The sequence below is a fragment of the Mesoplodon bidens genome, assembly GCF_964165515.1.
Source record: "Mesoplodon bidens genome assembly, chromosome: 6".
NCBI lineage: Eukaryota > Metazoa > Chordata > Mammalia > Artiodactyla > Ziphiidae > Mesoplodon > Mesoplodon bidens.
The window spans coordinates 42,551,880-42,576,808 of NC_138162.1; the positions used below are offsets into that span (position 1 = coordinate 42,551,880).

Sequence of the window (24,929 nt, forward strand, 5' to 3'; positions counted from 1 at the left end):
TCTTTTTTATAGGCTAGACATTTCCACCCATGACTATATACTCAGGCTTGAAACTAAAGGACCAAAACCTCATTAAGAGCTCTATGAATTAGGTTAGGCTTTTCTACCAAACCATTTTATCAGGAGAACTGCTAATACCAATAAATTTAGATTTTGCTGATGCTTTTCTCCATCTCTTGGGCTTGCCAGATTTCCCTAAGAGTCTTCCAAATTCTTAGGTGAAGTGCAATAGCCAGGCTGCACTGTTTTGGAAACTGAGTAGGGGGGAAAAAACAGCTAGAGCTTGACATGGTGTGCAGGAAAGGGGAGAATAGGTGTTACAATAAGTATTTAAATTACCACTTAGCTCCCCATAATGTGTACCATTCAACAGTGTCTGATATCTTCTCAATTCAGAATCTCTCTGCTCCCCTATTCCAGAGAATAAACTTTTAGTATTCTGAGGCTCAGGAATGTTTCCATGGAGAAAATGGGGAGGAAATCTCTGTTTCTAAACAGTTTTCAACCAGTTCTCATCACCATTAATTCTCATCCTCATTTTTAGAGGTACCTGGTATACTAAAAATGAGGCCCTTCAAAGGATCTGCAGTATAAACTGGACTGTATCTTGACTTTCCCAATCAGTGGCTAAGAACTCAGTTACTTGTGGACAGACAGCTCAATGTCCTTCCAGCTTCTAAAATTTTGTTGCTATTGTCTTCTTTTCCTTTTCCTCGTTATTGATTATACCTATTTTTTTAAAAAAATCCAAACACTTACCATTGTTTCATTAAGGTTTCAGAAGGTAAATGCATATCTTTAATCTACCACTTGAATCGAATGCCTTTTAAGTTTTTTTCAAAAGGATGACAGGCCTCTTTTTGTTTTTGTTGTTTTGTCCGTGTTGTGCAGCTTATGGGATCTTAGGTCCCCAACCAGGGACTGAACCCGTTACTTGAAGCAGTGAAAGCACAGAGTCCTAACCACTGGACCACCAGGGAATTCTCCAAGGCCTCTTGAAACTGAACATCAGATTTGGAGATACACTTCAAAAGTACCTACCAATTTCAGGCAACATAAGTGTAATTAAATTTTTCATTTCCATTAGCAACTGTTAAAAATGCTCGCATCTTGGGCTTCGCTGGTGGAGCAGTAGTTCAGAGTCCGCTTGCAGATGCAGGGGACATGGGTTCGTGCCCCGGTCTGGGAAGATCCCACATGCCGCGGAGCGGCTGGGCCCGTGAGCCATGGCCACTAAGCCTGTGCATCTGGAGCCTGTGCTCCGCAACGGGAGAGGCCACAACAGTGAGAGGCCCACGTATCGCAAAAAAAAAAAAAAAAAAAAAGATGCTTGCATTCTAAAGAGTAAACCAAGCCTAACCCACAGATAACTATAAAAGAATATGGGAAAGAGAAATAAATTTTGACAAGCAGAACATGGAAAATCTCATTGGAAGAAATTATCTGAACATTATTTTGAAGAATTCCACGGACGTATAAAAAGAAGTATAGAATTCACAAGCAATACAACAGCATAAGCAAACACGAGGAGCAACATGTGCTTCACTGGATCCTCTTCTTGTTTTTTCAACAAAGTTCTAACTCAAGGTCCTGAACTCAGCAAGCCCTGACCATATCCACTCCTTCAATTTTAATTAGCACTTAACATGAAAATAACTCCAAAACCTGCTCTTCCGTCCATTTTCCAGAGCAAAATATTTACTTTGTCGGTGGACTGTTCCATGTCACCACGTCAAAAAACCCCATTTGTCATACCTGAGCTGCCTTCCTTAAGCATCTCTTGTTCCCAAACCATTTCTGCCTCCTTCATCTTCAACACATCACATCCACTGAGTAAACCCACCAGCAAGTAATCCTTGAATCAAGTTTGATTCTTCCTACTTTCTCCCTTTACACCACTGTTTCCAAGTTCCCACTGATTAAGTAGCTTTTCAATGAGAAGCTAAAATTAATGCTCAGCAATTTCAAGCTTTACACAGTCACTTTGTCACTAGCTGGGGTTGTACTAATATTAAGAAGGCAAAATGAATAACCTGAGACCAAAACTAATCTATACTATGGCTTTATCACCATTTTCTTAGAATAAACATTGCTGGGAAGGCATTCACTTTTTTATTATAGAACTGTTTAGCTTCATGCTTCAGTTGGATAATTACAAAGTTAAATTAAGTGAGCTTAAACAGTGTTTAACTAAGCACAGAGTGAATACTCCCTAAATTTAAAACTTCACTTGCTTAGTTTATTCAAACCAACTTTATGCAAACCATCTTCCTAAAGCTTACTCATGAACAGCCCATAAAACCAGAGAAATAGTTGAGAATATACACACAGGTTTGTTTGTTTGTTTTTAAGTGCTGACTGATCTGAACTACAGGGAAGCCACAAAGCACATGGGCAACTAATGCTCCCATGGCAATTATTATCCTCAGTTATAGACCAGAACAGCCCACAGTAGTCAGGATATGGCAAAAGGAGCATCAGAATAGAGTCATTTGAAAGACTCTTGTTTCGCATCATAATACCCTATTGATACATAACCAACCAAACAAATTACTTGGAAGAAATGTATTTTACAGTGGTTTTCATAAAGTATTCTTGCACTAGATTACAAAGTATTGAAGAGTTGTAGATATGTTTACCTCTCTGTAAACATGTACTAGATAGCTTGCTATGCATAAAAACCTTTTTCTTTTTTAAGGTCCCATGGTTATAAAATGTCACCTAGTCAATCATCTAATAGTCACTTATCTTCCCCTCTCCTGGAGAAAATGAGAAAATGGTAATGAATTAATAATAAATTTATAAGTTCAGCATAATTATTAACCATAAAGATAATACTGATTTCCTAAACCAAATTACCTTTTGGACTGCTCCACTACCTAAACTTTGATTAAGAAAAAAATTCATGGGAAGGGGAATATCACAACTTCTGTCCCTAAAAGGAGGGGAAAGGATGAAAAAGGAAAGGAGTGTGAATCAATAAAACTGGATTTCCTGGTCAGAGGACTAACAACTGTGAAAAACTAATTTTAAAATACAAATATCATCTCATTTTAATGGTTTTAAGGATAACCAAAATTGCTACACATTACTAAAATGTTAACTCAGTCGGAGCTTTTACAATAAAAGTACACTATTCCTTTTATTTTTAAGGCCTAATTCATTAATAAAATCTACTGCCTGTCAACAACGTACCAAGCACTGTAGAGACAAGCAAAGAAGAGACTCTGGCCTAATAGTACTAAAAATCTCATGGAAAGACAAAAGGTAAACTATAATATAATATACTAAAAAAATGTAACAAAGGCATGTATGAATGCAATGAGGCCACAGAGGGAATACCTAGGCCTGCCTGGTGGAATCAGGGAAGACTGTAACGGAACTGATGATCTCTCAAAGGAGTAAAGGGGAGACGTGATTAAAAAAGAATGATTTACTGCTGACATCACAGCCTGATCACGAGACAGGGTAAAGACTCAGAACCCAAACAGTAAGATACAGGAGATGGCAAACTGGTCTAGAAAAAATTTAAAAAGAAGGTACCATCAACACTCTATGTAAGTCTATGGAGCAAAACATTCCAAAGTCTGCATAGATTGACTTAACGGATATTTTAGAACAAACCAAACACTATACATGCTGGATGGGAAAGAACAAAAAAAGAGTAGGAGCAAAACAGACAATTACCTCCTTTTGTAGTATCATTCTGGGCCTGGATGCCATGATGCAATGAATTATGAATGGCAGAAAGAAGATCTGCTGCTTGAACCATCAATTTTTGAGCTTCTGCAACAGCACTGGTCTAGCAAATAAATCACCAAAAACATTCTTACATATTCTTTCACTGAAAGATATACATTAAATAGGAAAATCCTATAAACAATAATGAAATTAAATGCTTGTTGTAATGACATTGGTTTTCACAAACTATTCACTTAATATAGGATGCCCAGATCCTGTTAGGATAGAAATAATTTTTTTACCCATATCTATACAATGTAGGAGCCATTAAAGAACAATAGGAAAGATTTCTGGTTTATTCTACTAATCTCATGTTTAAAAAAAAAGAGAGAGATGCAATCAACTAGAAAATGGGAAATTGCAACATTCCTACTAAATCATTCATCAAGGTGAAATTTTAAAAAAAGAACAGAATTACAGAAGTTAGTAAAGGTTGGATCTCTACTTACCACTTATTAACCATTTACAAATTAGTCTGTAATTTACTTAGAGTTAATGCAATACACACACAAAAATATTCACCATCTATTCCACACAAATCTAAGTTAATTATTTAACTGAATGAAAGAGGCCTACCTAAAACTCTCATTTTTAATTTCTCCAATTCACAATAACTACCCAGAAGCAATTTCAGCTTCTATTATTTTACCAACTAATATGTAATATGTTATTTTTATATCAACAACAGACATGGACATGTTATGGAGCAGAATGTAAAATTCATGTGACTTTTGGAGAAAATCAGGGATACTCTGATGTAAACACACCAAATACTGAGTGCTGTATATGTGTGCATATACATTTCAGTGGAAAAGTCTCAGAACTACCAAAATAAAGCATTCCATTGAAAACAAAAACACTAAAATTTAGGTTATAGTAAATACCCTTACCTCTTTCTTAGTAAAAGCTATAAGCACTGTCAGTAACACTCGAGTAAATTTCACTCTGCTGAATACTGCTAAACATTGTTGGTGCTAAAAAACAAGAAAGGACTAAAAGTTAAAAGATGCAAAGTCTGTCAAAGAAATTTCATTTTAAAATATAGTATTTTAAGTCCTAAATCTCAGTGTTAATAACTTACTATTGAATACATTACAAACACCTTCACTTATAGTCTTTTAAATGTCTGAAAAATGAGCTGCAGAAAACATAATAAAACAAAGCCTATTTTATTGAAATAGAAATACATAATAAAGCTTATGTATCAAGAGGACTGATTTTTCCCTAAGTCAGGAGTTACACTATTATTTCAAAACTGATTTAATTAGCATTTTTAAAAGGACTGATAAAAAGGTGCTTTAAGCAGAGTCAGAAAATTTAGGATCTTAACAAAGGTTTGACAACTTTTGATACTGCGTAAGTTCTTGAATTCTGCCAACTTTTGGTGGATCATCTGTTAAAAAAAAATCATTTTTTTCCTTCCTACCTCACAGGAATATTGAAGAGCTTTTGAAATCATGTATTTGAAAGAGCTATATTATAATTTTATCAAAATAAATACAAGGGAAATAAACTCCCTTGCAATGTCCAATTTGTAAAGAAATACCTTAAAAAGGGCTTCCATAAATTATAACGTAGTTCATAAAACTACAACATTAACTTCTCTGATATTATCTACCAGAAAATAAGTTCAATTACTTCTAGTTCAACTTCTGGATCTCTTTCTTCTCCCTGTCGACTTCGAGTACTCTAAAATTTTAAAAAAGGTATATTAAAACACACACAAACCTGTAAAAGCATTAGATTACAATTATACAACATAAAGCAATAAATTAATTTATTGAGTATATGCAAGAATCTATTTGAAGAAAAATATTTGGAAGAAAAAAGCCGTATCAATTATTTATTTTCCTATTAATACTATGTACAGAAAGTTCATTTTGATATAAATTATAAAGATCACACAAAAGAATAAGGTATTTAAAACAGCAAAAGCAAAACAATGAAAAACATAAGCAGAAGCACATGGTACATAGTACTTCCTGCTTTTAAAAAATCTGTTAACTGAAATTCTTGATGCTCTCCAAACTAACCCTGTTAGAAAAAAAAGTAACCTTTACAAAATCACATCATAAAGTCACATGGTAAATACTGATCAGCTCTATACTAAAATGCAAAACATCTTTTTAATACATGTGTTACATATGGGTGACTATTCTGACAAAATTCCAAGGCAGTACCACAGGAAGATCTGGTAGATCGGGGTTCTAGCCCTGGAGCTGCCACTAACTAATGGCATGCCCTAAATAAGACTCAAGACAGGTTACTTAACTCTTTTCAGCTGTATTTTCTTCATCTAAAAGTGCATTTTATTGCCTAATGCACTGAATAACTGTAAATATCCAATAAGACAATAATGCAAAATTGTTTTGACAAACATGCTGTGTTATACAGGTATAAAAAATAGAAGAAATGTAAGTTTTTATCATTTTTAATTTCTATGAGAACAAAATCATCAGGATCATCTGGCCAAAGGATGTCATTCATAGAAGGCTTTTATCAGATTTGAGGAGCTTCCATTTACTGAGCTCTTCTGCTATGTTCTAGACAGTGCCCTAACTATTAATGATACAAAGGTGAAGAAGGTAGTCCTTACCTTTGAGGAATTTAAAATTCTAGAATCTTATGCTATTCTTAAAATAGCATACTAAAATTTTAAAACACTGGCAAAAAATTGAAAAAATTTGAAAGGGTTAAATTTTCAGTACTTGAAAGTAACACTACTTCACAAGAAACCCCTCTAGCAGTGTTCTAATTCATTACCAAAAAACAGTACAGCATATATAAAGAAAGTCGGTGGTCCTACCTACACTAGCTATTTGTAATTAGCTAAAGTTAACCTGACATTTAGAAGAATACAAATATCCTATACCAAAGAAAAGAGAAAAAAATATATACCTTTACTCTTCTTTGCATGTCATCCTCCACATCTTTTAGCATGCCTAGAAAGAGAGACAATGATTTTAAAAGGAAACAAATCCAAATGTAAAATTTGTGAATTATATTTATAAATGGTTTTACCTGTAACTCGAAGATCTGTCACACTGTTGGCCATTTTAAATCCATAAGTCATTGACTGAAAATCTTCCTATACAGAAAAGCAATAATTAGGCCCTTGAATAGTAGCAAAACCTTTCATTATATTTCTCTTACAAAATCACTATTTGCTAATAAGAAAACAGTAATGGAATGTCACCCTAAATATTGCTATCATACATCCAAGCTTTCTTTACAGGCATACCATTAAAACACCACATTCTAATGTTGTCTCTGTCCCCTTAATTTCAATTGCTGCCCTCAGGCTATTTAAACATACTTGCATTTAGTATGTTCATTTACAAAATAATGCTTATGATAATATCACAAATAATCCCCACTTACAAAGAATTCTCACATTCACAGGTGAACAATAAATATGTAATAATTCTATTTGCAAAATTTAAACAAGACTCTTCAAAACTTATTATATGTCATTTTACACACTGTTAGGCTAAAAGGTTAAGTCTTCTCAAATAGAATTACTCAGTGACAGCAAAACCACATTCCCGCTTCTGCCCACTGTTAACGAAAACAAATGATTCATACATGGATTCCCACTCCCCAAATCATTTAAAACACTGCTGGGATATTAGCAAATTAAGTGGTTTGCTGGATTCACTATGAAGAGTTTAATAATATCTGGCTGATTTCAGCTATGAAGTTAGAAGCTCTATTAAAGGGGTGTTTCTGCCATATTACGATTCTTACAAAAATGTATATAAAAGCCTAATATAATGAAATAACAGATATTCACAGCAGTGGCCAGAACTATAGTGAAATTTCTGAACTCTTAACAAAAACATCAGTAAGCATGCAATTCATGTCAGGTACTATATCTGACAAACAGAAAGAAGTACAAACAATGTCTTTAGTCTCAAAGAACTCAGAATTGTATGCCTCACAGGACTGGGTCTTTCAAAAGTCTCAGGTTGTATTACAAAGCTATAAACTTATCCTCCAGATGAAGTTTATACTCTATCTCTACTTGGACATCAAACAGGATTCTCAAATTATACATGTCTAAATAGGAACTCTCCTAGTGTTTACCACATTGCTAAAAGGCACCCCCATCCCTTTACTCAGGCTGAAAACCTGAATTTCAAGTCATCTCGTTTTCCTGAAACCCATATCAGATCCATCAGAAAACACTGTAGGATCTATCTTCAAATTCTAATCACCAAGTCTGACTCCTTTCACAGCTATCTCCAGTTCAAGGATCCACCATCTCTCACTTCTATAACTGTCTCCAGACAGGTCCCCCACCTTCCACAACTGTCTGCTATATAATTTATTCACCACCAAAAGCCAAAGGGATTGTTTTAAGATAAGCCATTTCATGTCACTTTCTACTCAAAACCTTTCAGGAATTTTCTTCCTCACAGTAAAATTCCCCCATGGCCTCTAAGGCCCTCCATCATGTGGCCCTGGTCTCCCTCTCCAACCCCATTTCCTACCTACCACTCATCTCCATGTTCACTGCACTGCAACCACACAGGCCTTCTTGTTGTCCTTCAAGCATATCAAACACACACTCTTCTCAGGACCTCTGTACCCACTGAACCCCCCTCCCCAAACTGATTTTCTTCAAAATATTTACAAAGCTCCATCCCTTACTATATTCCAGCCTCTGTTTCAATGTCAATTTCTCATACAAGGGTTTACCCTGTGCATTCTCTCTAAAATAGCACCCTCCACCACTTTATATCCCCTTTCCCTACTTTACTTTTCTTCACAGAACTTGTCATCACCTGACATTATGTATGTAATTTGTTTACTTACACCTTGACTATTTGTCCCAAGGAATGCATAATCTCTGAGCTCAGGGCTTTGTTGTATTCGTGCTTTATCTCTAGGGCTTAGAATAGCGCTCGGCACAGAGTACTGTTCAAACCTATTTGTTGAAGGAATGATGAGCTACTTCAGGGCAGGGGCCATTTGGCCGTTAACCTTACTAAGAACATCAGGCTGGTTACAAGTTACATTGAGGAGTGGTGGAGATTGTGGCAAATGAGAGAACATACGTGTCATCTAAAGGAAGTAGGCCGCTGCTTACCCTCTTATGGTCATGAATGAATACAGCACTAGTTTGGTAAGGTCTCCTAGGTTTTCAGAACAAAAACCTAATTTAAAGTAAAATCATCAGACTTTTTAATGTTACCAAGTTTTAAAAAATTAAGCAGACCAACACTGTGTAGAAAAAACAAAATGGGGGGAAAAAAAGCAACCTGTAAGCCCTATCTGTGGACCCTTAAGTTTGCCAAGAAGAGTCTAAGGAAAAGCATTCATCTGGGAGACTATCACAGGTCTGTGTAATAAATACAAACCTCAGTAACAAGAACTTAATCTAAGTCATTGGAGGTCTGAAGCAGAAGAGTTATGTCAACAGACGCTGCCATTAAAATATCACTACTGAAACTCTGTGGACTTAAGGAGGACAAAAATCAAAGTAAACCCAGAGAGACCAGATACTGGATACCACCCAAGAGTCCAAGCAGGAGCTGATGGTGAACGGGACTGATACCATAACCAGAAATGATGAGAAGCTATTGAAATCAGGATATATTTAAAAGGTAAAGCCAACGTGATGTGCTGAAGAACTGAATATGAGGTAAACTGTAGTACAATCAAGGGTTTTCCGTCTGAGCAACTGGTAAATTATGATGCCATTTACTCAGATGGGGCAGTCTTGGAGGAGCAGGTTTAAGGGCAGAAATGGAGTAAAATTTTAACTATATTAAGTTTGTAATTCCTTTGGTCATCCAAGGGAAGGTTTCAGGAAGGCACTTGCTTTAGTCTGAAAGTCAGAGGAGGAAATCAGGATTAGAGATATCAATTTGGACTTCATCAGCTTATAGTTGGTATTAAAAGCCACAGAATTAGAGGAAGTCAACCCAGGGAGAGCCCAAGAGAACTGGAGATCTACAGGAGCAAGCACAGGAAATGGACTCACCAGCGAGAAAGAAAGAAATCCAACAGATTGTCATAATAGGAAGATAAGAAGAAAGTATTTCAAAAAGTGGTCAGTTGAGTCTAATGAAGCCGACAGGCTGAAGAGGGAGGAGTGAGAACACTGGATTTAGCAAGACGGATATCATTAAGGAGCTTGCTAAGACCAGTTTCTGTAGTGGTAAAAGAATGTCCAATTGGTGTGGGCGAGAAGAGAATCAAAGAGAAAGTAAAATAAATCAATATTAACAGCTCATTCAAGGAGTTTTTGATACATGTAGGGTAGCAGAGAAATAAGACTGTAGATATAAGGAGCCATGGAATCAAGGGAACTGCGGTGTTTTGGTTTTAAATTGAGTCATGTAAAAACATGTTTATATGCCAGTAAGAATAATCTTGTAGTGAAGGATACAGCAGCAACACAATACAAAGAAAGGGATACTAACTGCAGTAGGCTAGAGGGGATAGAATCTAGAACACAGTGGAGGGGCTGAGAGCTTAGAATGTCACAGGGATACTTTCATTTTAACAACAACAGAGTGTGTGGATACCATAACAGGTTAGCATTTGTGATAGTGAGAAGATGGGATACTTCTAATTGCATCTGACTGTATCTAATATCCCATTATGGTAGAAAGCAAGCTGACAATGAGAGTTGGCACTGGAGGTCTGAGAAGTAACACATGGGAAAAAGTCATCTTAGAGACTAGAAAAGCAAGTTTGCTACGGAAGTGTTGTAGAATAGGATTGTCTCTAGTGTTGAGTGCCCATCTGAGACTTGCAGTCCTAAAATTAAAGTGAGAACAGACACACAGATGTGAATTTTCCCTAGCTACCTTCTGTTGTTTGGGTGCAAGCAGCAAGTAGGCAGGTGGTTGGGGTTTTGTCAGATAAGTGACACATGATGAGATTAGAGGAGCAAGGGTGTTTGAAAAGTGATTTTAGCACTAACTGGGCCATGGAAATGAGAACATGAGGAAAGTAACAGAGAAAACTAAAGCGACAGCACCTATGAATTGGAGGTCTCTGTGGCACTAAAGGACGGAAGGAATAGGGGAATCCAACTAAGTGGTATGGATCAAAGGATAGTATGCTTGATATCAAGATTTTAGAGGTGAGTAATTAGTAGGGAAAAAATGTTGTCCATTTCTGAGCAATGGACAAATCATTTTCTGAGCACCCTATGATGGCTGGTATAGGTTAAATACCAGGGATACAATGGTAAAATACTATCACGGCAATTATAGAGCTTATTATCCAGGGACAGAAGTAAGATGTCTTGACAGATAAAGCCCATGTTCTTCACTTGTACTCTACGATATCTTTACAATACTACCAAGATATAACTGCAGAAAATTATAAGGGATATTTAGCATTCTATAAAACACAGCATTTGAAACAATGCAGCCTTACAAAGAAATTTAGAATAGTAAATATTTACAATCATAACTGTAACAGAACACCCAATATCAGAATTGAATGTGATTTCACCAAAGCAGTAATCTTGATTGTACTAATATTCTAATTAAGTAAAACTGTTTCAAACTCTTCTAAAACTTAATAGTCACAATGTATCAGTTGTGATTTATTACTGCTTTATTCATTTCACAGATAAAATACTTTGCATAAATATTTCAGGGGCTCCTAAAATAATCTGATTCATTCAACTAAAATTTGAGTACCTACCACAGACCAGATACTGGATAACCTAGTAAGGGTACAAGTAAGGGTAAAACATGAGCACAGATAATTCAGATTAGGACTTGAAACAATTTAAATGTCCATTAGTAAGTGGCTTGTAATTTATTGTACATACAGTGGAATACTACTGCTGCTGCTGCTCCTACAACTACTAATAGCAGCTAATGTTAAGTGCTTATCATGTGCCAGGCACTGTTCTAAACATTTTACTTGTATTAACTTTGTTAATCCTCACAATAATGCTCTAAGGTGGGTACTTTTATAAACTACATTTTATAAATGAGGAAACTGAGGCATAGAAAGGTTAAATTCCGAAAAACCACGGAGCTAGTAAGCGACAGAGTAAGAACACAAACTTATGTGGTCTCACTCCCCAGAGGCTTTTCTAACTTTTATTCTGAAAAAAATTCAGATTACAAAAATAGTAAAGAGAAGTCCCATATTCCCTTCACCCATACTCCCCAAATGATAACATTAAACCACATTTACATGATAATTCTCTATTTTTCTTCCCTGAAACCTTTGAGACTAGGTTGCAGACTATGATACCCCTTTATCTGTAAATGTCAGTGTGATTTTATAAAAACAAAAATCATTCTCTTACAAAACCACAGTACAATGATCAAATCAGGAAACTGATGTCTCTTTAGTCTGGAACATTTCTTTTGTCCTTGTCTTTCATGCCCTGACATTTTAGAATAGTACAAGCCAAAGTTATTTTGTGTATGTCCCTCAATATGGGTTTGTCTTATGTTTTTCCAAAATTCAAATCAATTTAATATTTGATAGGATATTTGACCAGAATAACACAGAAGTGATGCTGTGTCCTTCTTAGATCACTGAATCTGGAGACACATGGTATTGACTTATCCCATTACTGGTGGTTAATTCTGGCCACTTGGCTAAGATACTAAGTGTCTACACTGTAACCTTATCATTTTCCCTTTTGTAATTAATAAATGTCTTGTGGGATGATACATTGAGGCTAGGTACAAATCCTGTGTCTCATTACACTTTTGTCTACTAGTTTGATCATCCTTTGATGATTCATGCCAGAGATAGTTCTTCAAAATCTATATCCTCAAAACAATGCAATGCAAATAAAAACAATGAGGTAGACCTACCTACATGTGCTGGTATGTGCAGAAATCTATTCTCTATAATCTGTGGGAAAATGCAAGTTGCAAACAGTCTACATAATTCCATCATGTTAATTAAAATACACCTGGGTACATATCATCAAAAACACTTGGAAAGATATACATCAAATGGATAATAGTGTTTACTCTTTGCCAGACAAGCCAAGAACTTATATAGTTTCATTTATTTACTATTGTATTAGAAATATGCTCAGCTGCAAGTAAGAGAAAAATCCAACTACACTGACTTAAGTGATACAGATTTACAGCATGCCAAATAACATGAACATTAGAATATTAGAAAGTAATCTTTCTTTCGGCTCCACTATCCTAAGCTTTTAGATTTTTACATCTGTCACTTCATGTTCACAAAATGAAGCAGTATCTCCAAACATCACATCCATATTCAAGCTGGTATACTACTAAGAGTAAGAGGGAATGCTATAATAATTACACCAGGACAAAAGGTGTCAGGCAGGACTGTTCTATGCAGACCAGCATGTACAGACTTCTGTCACTAGCTGTGACAGAAGAACATGCTAAAGAACAACAGAGAACAAAACTGAAGTCTGGGGAAGTCAGGAGATTGGGATCCAAGTTTAAAGATAAGTAAGACTCTGCCCTAAAAGGGTAAGGAGAAGAGAAAAGGTCTAAGAGTCAGAAGCAACATCCTCTGCACAAGCATGGGATAATGAAAGAGAATAATATATAGGACCAGCTGAAGAATAAAATGCCAGGGGAGAAGAAAAAGGTATACAGCCATACCTTATTTTACTGTATTTTACTTTATTTCACTTTGCAGATACTGCATTTTTTTTAAAACAAACTGAAGGTTTGTGGCAACCCTGCATTGTCAGATGATGGTTAGCATTTTTTAGCAATAAAGTATTTCTTAATTAAGGTATGTACATTGTTTTTTTAGACATAATGCTGTTTCACTTAACAGACTACACTATAGTAAATATAACTTTAACATGCACTGGGAAACCAAAAAATTCGTGTGACTCGTTTTATCGCAATATTTGCTTTATTGTGGTGGCCTGGAACCATACCTACCATATCTCCGAGGTACACCTGTAATAAATACCACAATGAAGTATCACCTCACACCCATAAGAATGGTGATCATCAAAAAGACAAGGGATAACAAATGCTGGCTAGGATGTGGAGAAAAGGGAACGCTTGTGCACTGTTAGTGGGACTGTAAACTGGTTCAATCACTGCGGAGAACAGTGTGGAGGTTACCCAAAAAATTAAAATTAGAACTACCAGCAATCCCATTAATGGGTATATGTATATCCAAAGGAAATGAAAACAGGTAACCAAAGAGACATGCACTCTAATGTTTACTGCAGCATTATTCACAATAGCCAAGGTATGGAAACAACCTAAGTGTCCATCAATGAATGAATGGATAAAGAAGATGTATATTTATACAATGAATATATGCAGCCATAAGAAAAAAAGGAAATTCTGCCATTTGCAGCAACATTAATGGACCCTGAGGACATTATGCTAAGTCAGACAGAGAAAGACAAATACTGTACGATCTCTCTCATATGTGGAATCTAAAAAAACCAAAATCGTAAAAGCAGAGAGTAAAATGGTGTTTACCAGGGGCTAGGGGTGGGGGAATTGGGGAGATGTTGTTTAAGGGTACAGACTTGCAACTATTAGATTAGTAAGTCCTAGAAACCTAATATACAGTACAGTGATTACAGACAACAAAACTATTATAAACATTAAACTTGCTAACAGACTCCATTTTAATTGTTCCCAACACTAGAAGAAATGACAATTATGTAACACAACAGAGGTGTTAGCTAATGCTACTATGGCAATCATTTTGCAATATAAATGCATCAAATCAATATGCCATACTGCTTAAACTTATACAATGTCATATGCCATATAACTCAATAAAAAAACTAAGAAGTAATAAAAAATGAGTAATAAAATTGGGGCCAGATGATAAAAAGAGATACTCTAAGAGTTTTGAATTTTATCATGTAGGCAGTAGAAACAATGGACTTTTGGTTAAATGTGGTATTTCCACTACACCTCTTGAAATCATTAGTAAAGGGATGAAAAGTTTGAATTCCAAAGAACAAAGAAGACAAAGAGAATGGAAGACAACATTCAAGACACATAAAGCAATTTTTGGAAGATGCCAAGTAATTGGACAAGAGAAGCCACCGCAATGAGAAGCCTGCAGACAGCAACGAAAAGTAGCCCCTGCTCGCCGCAACTAGAGGAAGCCCGTGCACAGCAACAAAGACCCAATGCAGCCAAATATAAAATAAATTAAAAAAAAAAATGTGGGGCTAGAGGAATAAGAAGCTGGATGTCTAAGAAAGGAGCTCTTAGACTCCCATCCTCACTCTGCACAGCAAAGTGATATGCCCATCATTTTATTCCCAGCGCTTGCCACAATGTCCAGCATATGCTAATGAAATCAATAAACAGATAGTACAAATTAAGGATAGGCAAATCTTTTCTTAAAGGGCCAGATTATATATATTTTATGCTTTGCAGACCAAGTGGCAAAACAGAGAATACTGAGTAGGCACTTATATAACTATATAAATGTAACCATTTAAAAGGAAAAAAAATATCCTTAGCTCAAGGACCATAAAAGACACAGGGAGCAGGGCTGGTCTGCAGGCTGTAGTTTGCCAAGGACTTCCTGAGGGTTTAGATGCAGGGTATGGGAGAAAGAGAAGAGTTAAGGATGATGCCCAGGTTTTTGGTCTGCGCAACTAGAAGAATGGAGTTCCATTTGCTGAGATTGAGAAGACTACAGAAGAAAGAAGTTGGAAGCAAGGGGAAAACCAGCAGCTTCATTTTGGAAATGTTATGTGTGACATCCTAGTGAGAATGTAGAACAGGCAGCAGCGTATATGAATATGACATTTAGGGAACAAGCCTAGGTTAAGAATATAAATTTGGCCTCATTAGCAGAGACAGAATTTAAAAATATGAAACTGCATGAGATCATCAGAGTATAGATAAAGAAGTGTAAAGACTGAGCCTGAGTCACACCAATGTTTAGAGCTGCGTGCCACATAACTACCGAGCACTTGAAATGAGACTAGTTCAAACTGGGATGTGCTGTAAGTATAAAATACATACCAGATTGAGAATATTCAGTAGAAAAAAAAGAATTCAAAACATTTCTTTAATATTTTTCCCCCAAAATATCTGGACCAATTTATTCTCTCTCCAACAGTGAAAAGAAGTATCCATTTTAGGGACTTCCCTGGTGGTGCAGTGGCTAAGACTCCGTACTCCCAAGGCAGGGGGCCTGGGTTTGATCCCTGGTCAGGAACGAGATCCCGCATGCCACAACTAAAAGATCCTGCATGCCAAAACTAAGACCCGGCACAGCCAAATAAATAAATAAAGATTAAAAGAAAAAAGAACTGTCCATTTTATTGCTCTGCTGCAAGCTTCAGGTTGTCTCAAATGTATACCCATTTATTTCACAGGCCAAAAAAATGGTACCTAGTTTTAACATGCATTTTTGGATCATTAGTGAGTTGTTTAAAAAAATTCTTTTCCCGTAATTTTGTAAGCCATATGCATTTCCTGTTTTGTAAATTGTCTCTTCCCCCACTTCCAAGGTCCAGTGGCAGGCAGAGAATACCCTACCATTAGTGTCTTGCCCAGCTTTCCACAGACATGGGTAGAAATACTAAATAAAAACCAGATGTGGTAGTACTATGGATTGGTATCCTCCACACAGGATACCCTGTGCAGCTAGAGTCATTAATAGTTTTAAACTGATTATACACTGAAGTAGTATTTTAGATATATTGGGCTAAATAAATAAAATGTTATTAAAATTAACTTTACCCATGGTTACTAGAACATTTTAAATTATGTATGTGGCTTGCATTATATTCCTATTGGATACTGCTGGTTTAGAGAATGAGACGACAAACAAGAACAACCAGTGAGATGAGAAACCAGGGATAAAGGACGTATTAAATGCCAAGAAAATAATTTGTTTCAAAGATGGCGTGATTAACTATGTCAAAATCTTCTGATAGGTCAAGTTTAAGACCAAACATTAACCACTGGGTTTAGCAACACTGAGATTTTTGATGACCATAATGTCACAATTTTGGTGGAACACGTGTTCAAAGCCTGACTGGAGTGGATTCAACAGAGAAAAGAGGAGAGAACCAGAGACAGTGAGTACGAACACCTGTTAAGGATACTGGCTGAAAAGAACTGAGATATGGGCAGAAGCTGAAGGACAAGACTATGCCATGAAATGGTATTTTTGAGATTGAGTAACATGAATAAAGCATGTTTGTATGCTGAAAGGAATGATCCAGTAGAGCAGCAAATTCATTACTCAAGGGATAAAGGTGAGAATGGGTAGACCCATGTCTTTGAATATAAGACTGAGTATGGAATCTAAAGCACAAGCAGAAGGGATCACTCTTAGGAGCAGAGAAAGTTCATCTACATAACAGAAGGGCAGCAGAAAAGAGGTCACATATGCAGGTAGGTGGGAAGACTGCTTCTGTTTATTCAGTGCAATAGAAAGGTAGGTCATTTGCTTCAAGTGAGGATGGTCAAAGTGTAAGAAGTTTGAGGGGAGTGGAGTGAATGAACTAGGGAAATGTAATGATTGCTAGGGAGCACTGAGGGCCTACGTGCAGTTACTGGTGATGAAATGGTAGTAGGACCAATCAGTGGAAATGCAATTTTTTCCAGTCACACTGAGATGTGCAGGTTTAAGGGCAGAGTAGGCAAAGGGTTAGATTCAACTAGAATTGAGGTATAACAAGGCAAGAGAGGAAGGGAGCTGAAAGTATATGCAAGGGAATGACTGTAATAAAGGATGATGATACTTAAATTTGGAAAAGAGGGTCAAGAGGTTAATAACAATGAAACGATGATATAAATAAACTGAAGTCCAAATAGGAGTGAAGAACTCTAGGAATCAGAACACAAGTAATTTAGAAATAGAGGTGGTGGTCTAAGAACAGGATGCTTTAAACTTCAAAGATCATTAAGGGGTTTCAAAGACTAATCTAAGGTATGGTCATTAAAAAGAGAAATCCTAAATGCTTCTAAAGAGAAAACATGAGTCGCATGTAAAGAATCAGGATGCTAACACTGGGATTACAAATCAGCCTTCAAAATGCTGAGGAAGTTATTTTCCAGCCTAGAAATCCATTACAGCCAAACTATCAATCAGGTGTGAGGGCAGGGAAGACATTTTCAGACATGCAAGGTCTCAAAGAAAAATTCCCTCCCTGTCTCCCCGAAGAAACTGGAGACACTGCACAAAGTAATAAACTAAGAACAATAAAGGCACGAGATTCAGGTAACTAGGGATCTAACAAAAAGAAAGGGAAATGGAATTCCCAGGAGAATGGTGCAGAGAAACCTGGGATGACAGCTGTGCAGTGGGCCTAGAAAGCAACTGACCCAGCCTGAAGCTAGAGAACAAAGAAGTTCAAGAAGAGCATTTCAAAACAAAAATTATAAATTACCTGATATATATATATATATATAGATAGATAGATATAGATATATAGATGTTTATATACATGATGATATATACAGATTACCTGATGTGTTTAATAATAAAGGGAAACGAAGAATTAAGGAAAAGTACACATAAAACTAAGCAAACCAAAAAGAAGAGGTAGTTATTAACTTCAAGAAAAAAAAATTTGTATGAGGAAAAAAAAGCATACACTACTCTGGGTCATCTGTCATTAATATATATACAATGACAATAATGTCAGAATTGGATGATTTAACCACAAAGTGAATTACTATTTGGAGTGAGGAGGAGGTAATGTATAAATGCTAAACATATGCTAAAAATGTGCTGCTATACTATAGCTAAAAACTGATAAACCCTTAAACCCAGAAACTAGAATATAAGCCTATTATACAGAAACATAGAAGTAGACAGTAGAAAAAGGTACAAAAATTGACTACTATTATGAATGGATAAGGAAAGAGCAGAGCACTATAATTTTTTCATTGTAAGTCTTGCGGGCTATTCGATTTTATATACTATGTACAACTATTATTACTTTCATTAAAATACACACCCTAGTGAAAACAGTCAAATAGCAAAACTGAACATGACCAGATTACCTTTAAGAAGATAAATGATGGTCAAGTGGAGAATGGACTAGAGGGAAAAGACTAGGCCAGAAAGTAGAGTTCAGAAACTCTCACAGGAGCCTAACCTAAAGCTGACAGGCATGAACTAAAGCAGGAACAATGAGAGGGAAGAAAAAACAGTGCCCAGATTCAAGGCACTTGCAAGGTAAAAGGATCTGGATGTTGGAGGTTAAAAAAAGTAATCAAAGATAACACTAAAGACACTATTTTACAAGATACAGAATCCAAGAGGAAAAGCCATCTGATGGGGGAACTGTGGTTCCCATTTGCACGTGAGCAAGATATCGAGAAAGAAACATCTTTAGGCAACTGAAAACGTCTCCAGTTCAGGAGTAAAAAAAAGCAGAGACAAAATACATAATCATTTAGGAACTTCTGAAGCATCCATTTCAAACAAGCAAATAATTTAAGTCGTTCTTATTTATTCATTACCAGGCCTCTTACGGATTTTACTAGGAGATCAATTTTTTTTTAATTATTAAAACTGAGACAAATTTATCTGGAAAATCTGAAAAGTTTAGCAAAACAGAAAAAATATCATCTTTCCAGCCTAGGAGCTAACTTTTGTTTATGTTTCTTTTCAGTTTTATTTTTACATAATTGATTACATTGTGTGCTGCCTTCTTAATCTTTTAAAGTATGCCTTTTTCCATGATATTAAATACTTTGTCATCACTATATATTCATTACATGTAATCAATTATGTGTAATAAATTAACCATAATTTATTTCAACCATAACACTAATGGTGGCATTTTGATTGATACCAATTTTCACTATTAAAAACACTGATTAATGTATTTGGGCATAAAGCGTCCACATTTCTAATAATTTCTTTAAGGCTGAGTTCTAGAGGTGAACTAACTAGTTTAAATGGTGTCAATATGTTTAAGACTCTTGATACATACATTGCTAAACTGTTTTCCAAAACAGCTATGCTAATGCATACCCCCAACTAGTAAAAAAAAAAAAAAAAAAAGGGCCAACATATTACATCCTTACCAACATTGAATATTCTAGTTTTAAAAACTTTGTAGATGAAAAGTGAACTAATTATTATTTTGTTTTTCTTGGATTACACTGAGCCTAAATTTTTTAAATATTATGGCCATTTGATAACCTTCGTCTATGAATGAGCTATTTATTTTACTGTGCATTTATTCACTCGGGTTTTAGTGTTATGCTTTATTTGAATGGGATCTTAATACACAAAAATTGCTTATTTTGTTGTCTATATTTTTCCTAAAAATTTTTTCTATCAGTTTTCTTCCTATTAGTCCTTTCCTTTAGGATTTCTCCCATCTCTTAGTAAGTCCTTCGTCCAGAGACTATATAGAAATTTGATTGATTACTTCTATCATAAAAAAATTTTTTTAGTTTATTTAAAAAGAAAGGAATACACACATATAATAAAAATTCCAGTAGTACAAACAAGTATATACCCTGACCCTCAAATACCCTAGTTATCTTCTTGTGTATGAAGATTTAACTACCTATCTCTTTAGAAAAAAGAAAACAAAAACAGTAGCAAGCTACACATGCTTTTCTACACCTGACTTATTTTACATTAATTTAGAGATCTAATCTCATCTGTGTAAGGAAGCCTACCTCCTCCTTTGTAAATGTTACACAACACTTACTTGGCTGTATGAGTGTAGTGTCATTTAATGAGTCTCCTACTGATGGACATTAGTTTCCAGACTTTAGTTACTACAATTAATGTCCTTGTACGTAGACCTTTGGGGATAAGCACAAATATATTTATAGGCTAAATTCCTAAAAGTGAAACTGCTGAAACAAGACATGCATTTTAAGTCATAGATACTACCAAACTGCTCTTTTAAAAAGTTGTATGAATTTACACTCCCATCAAAAAATGTATGAATCTTGCTTATAATGGAATCCTGTCCTAACTAATAAATGTGGAGGGAGTGCTAGAGTTCAAAATCATCGTTTTGCAGCCAACACAGTCAAGATTAGTCCAAGCAAGTACCATGAATGGATACTAAACATACAGGGAGAGACTTTAATGAGCAGGATATTTATATGATCTTAAAGTGTTTCCCTATAGGTTGCTTATTATGTATGCAAGGTTAGATATAGTAACCATATGGGAATGTAAACTGGTGCAGCCACTATGGAAAACAGTATGGAGGTTCCTCAAAAAACTAGAGTTGCGGGCCTCCCTGGTGGCGCAGTGGTTGAGAGTCCGCCTGCCGATGCAGGGGATACGGGTTCGTGCCCCGGTCTGGGAGGATCCCATATGCCGCGGAGCGGCTGGGCCCGTGAGCCATGGCCTCTGGGCCTGCGCGTCCGGAGCCTGTGCTCCGCAACGGGAGAGGCCACAACAGTGAGAGGCCCGCATACCGCAAAAAGAAAAAAAAAAAAAAAAAAAAAAAAAAAACTAGAGTTGCCATATGATCCTGCAATTCCACTCCTGGGCATATATCTAGACAAAACTATAACCCCAATGTTCATTGCAGCACTATTTACAATAGCCAAGATATGGAAACAACCTAAATGTCCATCGACAGATGAATGCATAAAGAAGATATGGTATATATACAGTTGAATACTACTCAGGCATAAAAATGAAATAATGTCAGTTGCAACAACATGGATGGACCTAGAGATTATCATACTAAGTGAAGTAAGTCAGAAAGAGAAAGACAAATACCATATGGTATCACTTATATGTGGAATCTAAAATATGACACAAATGAACTTATCTATGAAAGAGAAACAGACTCACAGACATAGAGAACACACTTGTGGTTGCCAAGAGGAAGAGGGGGTAGGCAAGGGATGGATTGGGAGTGTAGGATTAGCAGATGCAAACTATTATATATAGGATGGATAAACAACAAAGTCCTACTGTATAGCACAGGAACTATATTCAATATCCTGTGATAAACCATAATGGAAAGAAATATGAAAAAGAATGTGTATATATGTATATATGTATAACTGAATGTATATATATGTATAACTGAATCACTATGATGTACAGTAGAAATTAACACAACAATGTAAATCAACTATACTTCAGTAAAATAAATTTTTTTTAAGAAGTAACCATATAGCAATGAGAAAACCTTGATGGGGTGATAAAATCACATCACCATTGAGGGGCAGATGGACACTGTATGCCTCAGATGTGATACCATAAGAAGTCCACATCATCACTCACATAATATGCCAGCCAGGACTGCATAATATAAATCTAATCATGAAGAAAGAGCAGACAAACCCCAAGTGAGGAACATTCTATTAAAAAAGGGAAAGCAGGAGAGGGCTGCATTTTCCAAAAATATCACTGTCATTAGAGACAAAAGGATAAGGAACAGTTGTAGATTAAAGGACACTAAAGAGATATGCAGCTAAATGAAGATATGCAGCTAAATGAAGGACATGATCCTAGACTGGATCCCATACCGTAGGGAAAGATAAGAAGGACATTACTGAGTCAACTGATAGAAATGGAACATGGATAATGGATTGGTATTATAGATTTATTGAGGTTGATAATTGTGCTGTAGTTGTGTATGAGAGTGCCGTTTTCCTTACAAGGTGCATACTGATGTGTCTCAGGGAAGAAGATCATAATGTACACAACTTACTCTGCAATGATTCAGAAAAAAAATACATATATACATACATGCATGAGAGAAAAACTGAAAGAGCAAATGAGATAATAGGTTACTAGCAGGTGAATCTGGGTGTCCTTTGTGCTGTTACTGTAACTGCTGTTATTTGGAAAATATTTCCAAATAAACTTTCTTTCTTTTTTTTTCTTTTTTTTTTTTGCGGTACGCGGGCCTCTCTCACTGTTGTGGCCTCTCCCGTTGCGAAGCACAGGCTCCAGACGCGCAGGCTCAGCAGCCATGGCTCACGGGCCCAGCCGCTCCATGGCATGTGGGATCTTCCCGGACCGGGGCATGAACCCGTGACCCCTGCATCGGCAGGCGGACTCTCAACCACTGCGCCACCAGGGAAGCCCAATAAACTTTTTTTTTTTTAAAGATTAAAAAGAGGGAAACAATGACTATTCATACCCTACACACACAAACAGACACACACACACACACACACACACAGAGCATGTGAGTGCCTGTTACAGGTAGAACATGGTATCTCACAGTTTTAATTTGCAGTTCTAAAGAGAGGTTAAGCATCTTATGTTTAATGGTCATTTTATTTCCATAAACTGTCTTCCGATTTTTAAATAACTTTTTACACTTAAAATATTTTTTCTATCTACAATTTACTTTGATGTTGTTATAAACTGAATGTTTGTGTCCCCCCCCGACTCCCAAATTCATATGTGAAATTCTAATGCCCAATGTGATAGTATTTGGAGGTGAGGCCTTTGGGAGGAACCCACAGAGTTGTTTGACAAAAAGTCGCAAGGCTTAAAAAAATAAAAAATAAAAAAGAGGGGGAACCTATAGATCGAGACTTAAGACATATCAATCAACTGCAATAAACAGACTGAATGTGTCCCGTCAAATTTTATATGTTGAAACCTAACCTTCAATGTGATGGTACTGGGAGATGGAGCCTTCAGGAGGTGATCAGGTCATGAGGCTGGGGCCCTCATACATGGGATTAGTGTCCTTGTAAAAAAGACTCCAGAGAGCTCCCCACCCCTCCTTCTGCCATGTGAGGCCACAGTGCAAAGATGAACCAGGAAGCAGGCCCTCACCAGGCACCAAATCTGCTGTTGCCTTGATCTTACACTTCTTAGTTTCCAGACTATGGGAAATAAATTATTGTTTATAAGCTACCCAGTCTATGGTATGCTGTTATGGCAGCCTAAATGGACTAAGGCAGATGTAAAATGCTGATGAAGTAATTTTCAAGAGTACTAACTAATTGTTCCAGTATTATTTGGTAAAAAAATCCTTTCTCTGTCCCACTGATTTTTTATGTCTTTCTGGGTATCCTTTGAGAATGTACTTAGAATAATTTGTATGACTCTTCTCACTTTTTAACTCAAACTAATCTTTTAAAAAATTCCATCCAAATGGATAAGACTTTCCATAATGACATCCATATTAATTCAAATATGTAGCTAAATAACCAATGAGTGTATAAGAAGTACACAGTATTTCAAAAACAACTCATAAGCCACACATTCAAATGTGAAAATCACATTAGGCATATATTTCATTATTCTCATATACATAATATAAATTTAGAAAAGCTTTACACTGAACCATTGCTGGAGCCTAAGATATTTATTCTGTATCAGTAACAGTGTGAAAAAAAAAAACCCAGTTTCAACAAAGGAAAGAATTAAACAAAAATAATTACTTATCAATAGTTTCAAATGCTATCACATCTCTCCTTAAAATATCAGTATCTGAAATCTTTGTTTTATGATAAAGAGAAAAAAATCTTTCTATGTCTAAAATGCACAACACTTCCTCAGGATGAGGTACTTAGTACTAAGTGGAAGAAAACGTTTATATTCTAAATTATTCTTCATAACTTTGTTTTCCTTAGCTCCCTCTTATCCAAAGACTGAAATTAACTTCTGTGTTATAATTTATAAGAGACCTGAGGGACGAGGCTATCTCTTCTATTTTCTTTGTGAATCCCCACAACATCCAAAATAAAGTACGTCTGTACATAACGGATATTCAATGAATGGTACTGACAAAAGGAACACACATGAAGATGAAGGTCCTTTCTTGGAGAAAACTGGATTATTATAGCCAATATATTGGTAAACATCAACAGCATATTACTTTAAAAAACTATTTTTAACTATAAATGTTGACAAAAAATACATATCACACAATCATTTAAATACTTCACAGTGAATAAGGTGGTCAATGAGCTTCAGGAATCCTTGTATTACAAAATCTTACCTCTTCAAAAACAGCAGCTTTATTTACCTTTTCCCTTGCAATGTCACAGATTTTCAAGATACCCAGAGCAAAAGCTTTCATGGCAGGATCTTCTATAAAGTCTGGATTATGAATGTAAAGGCACGTAAATACTGTCTGTGCCAAGGAATGGCCTTCTAACCATGTTATCTATAAAGAAATAAAAGAATACACGTTTAAGGTGATACACAGAGTCTGAAAAGTCTGATCCAACAGTCAAAGGCCAGAGTGCCACAGGTCCAAATAAATATGATTAATCACAAGATTTAAAAGATGATTAAAAGGAAGGTCAGAAAAGACAAAATAT

General features: G+C 36.0%; 1 protein-coding gene across 3 annotated transcripts in view; it reads right to left on the bottom strand.

The window, feature by feature from the left end:
* NAA35 (N-alpha-acetyltransferase 35, NatC auxiliary subunit) overlaps positions 1-24,929 on the bottom strand; it is a 101,258-nt gene that overhangs the window by 55,265 nt on the left and 21,064 nt on the right. For 2 of the 3 annotated variants that reach the window (XM_081237827.1, XM_081237828.1), the window contains exons 6-11: positions 24,605-24,772; positions 6,763-6,829; positions 6,640-6,683; positions 5,380-5,430; positions 4,632-4,715; positions 3,688-3,802 (exon numbers count right to left, since the gene is read on the bottom strand). In XM_081237827.1, the coding sequence (XP_081093953.1) occupies positions 3,688-3,802; positions 4,632-4,715; positions 5,380-5,430; positions 6,640-6,683; positions 6,763-6,829; positions 24,605-24,772 (529 nt within the window). The remainder of the gene's footprint in view (positions 1-3,687; positions 3,803-4,631; positions 4,716-5,379; positions 5,431-6,639; positions 6,684-6,762; positions 6,830-24,604; positions 24,773-24,929) is intronic. The other variant, XM_081237826.1, reaches the window with a different exon arrangement.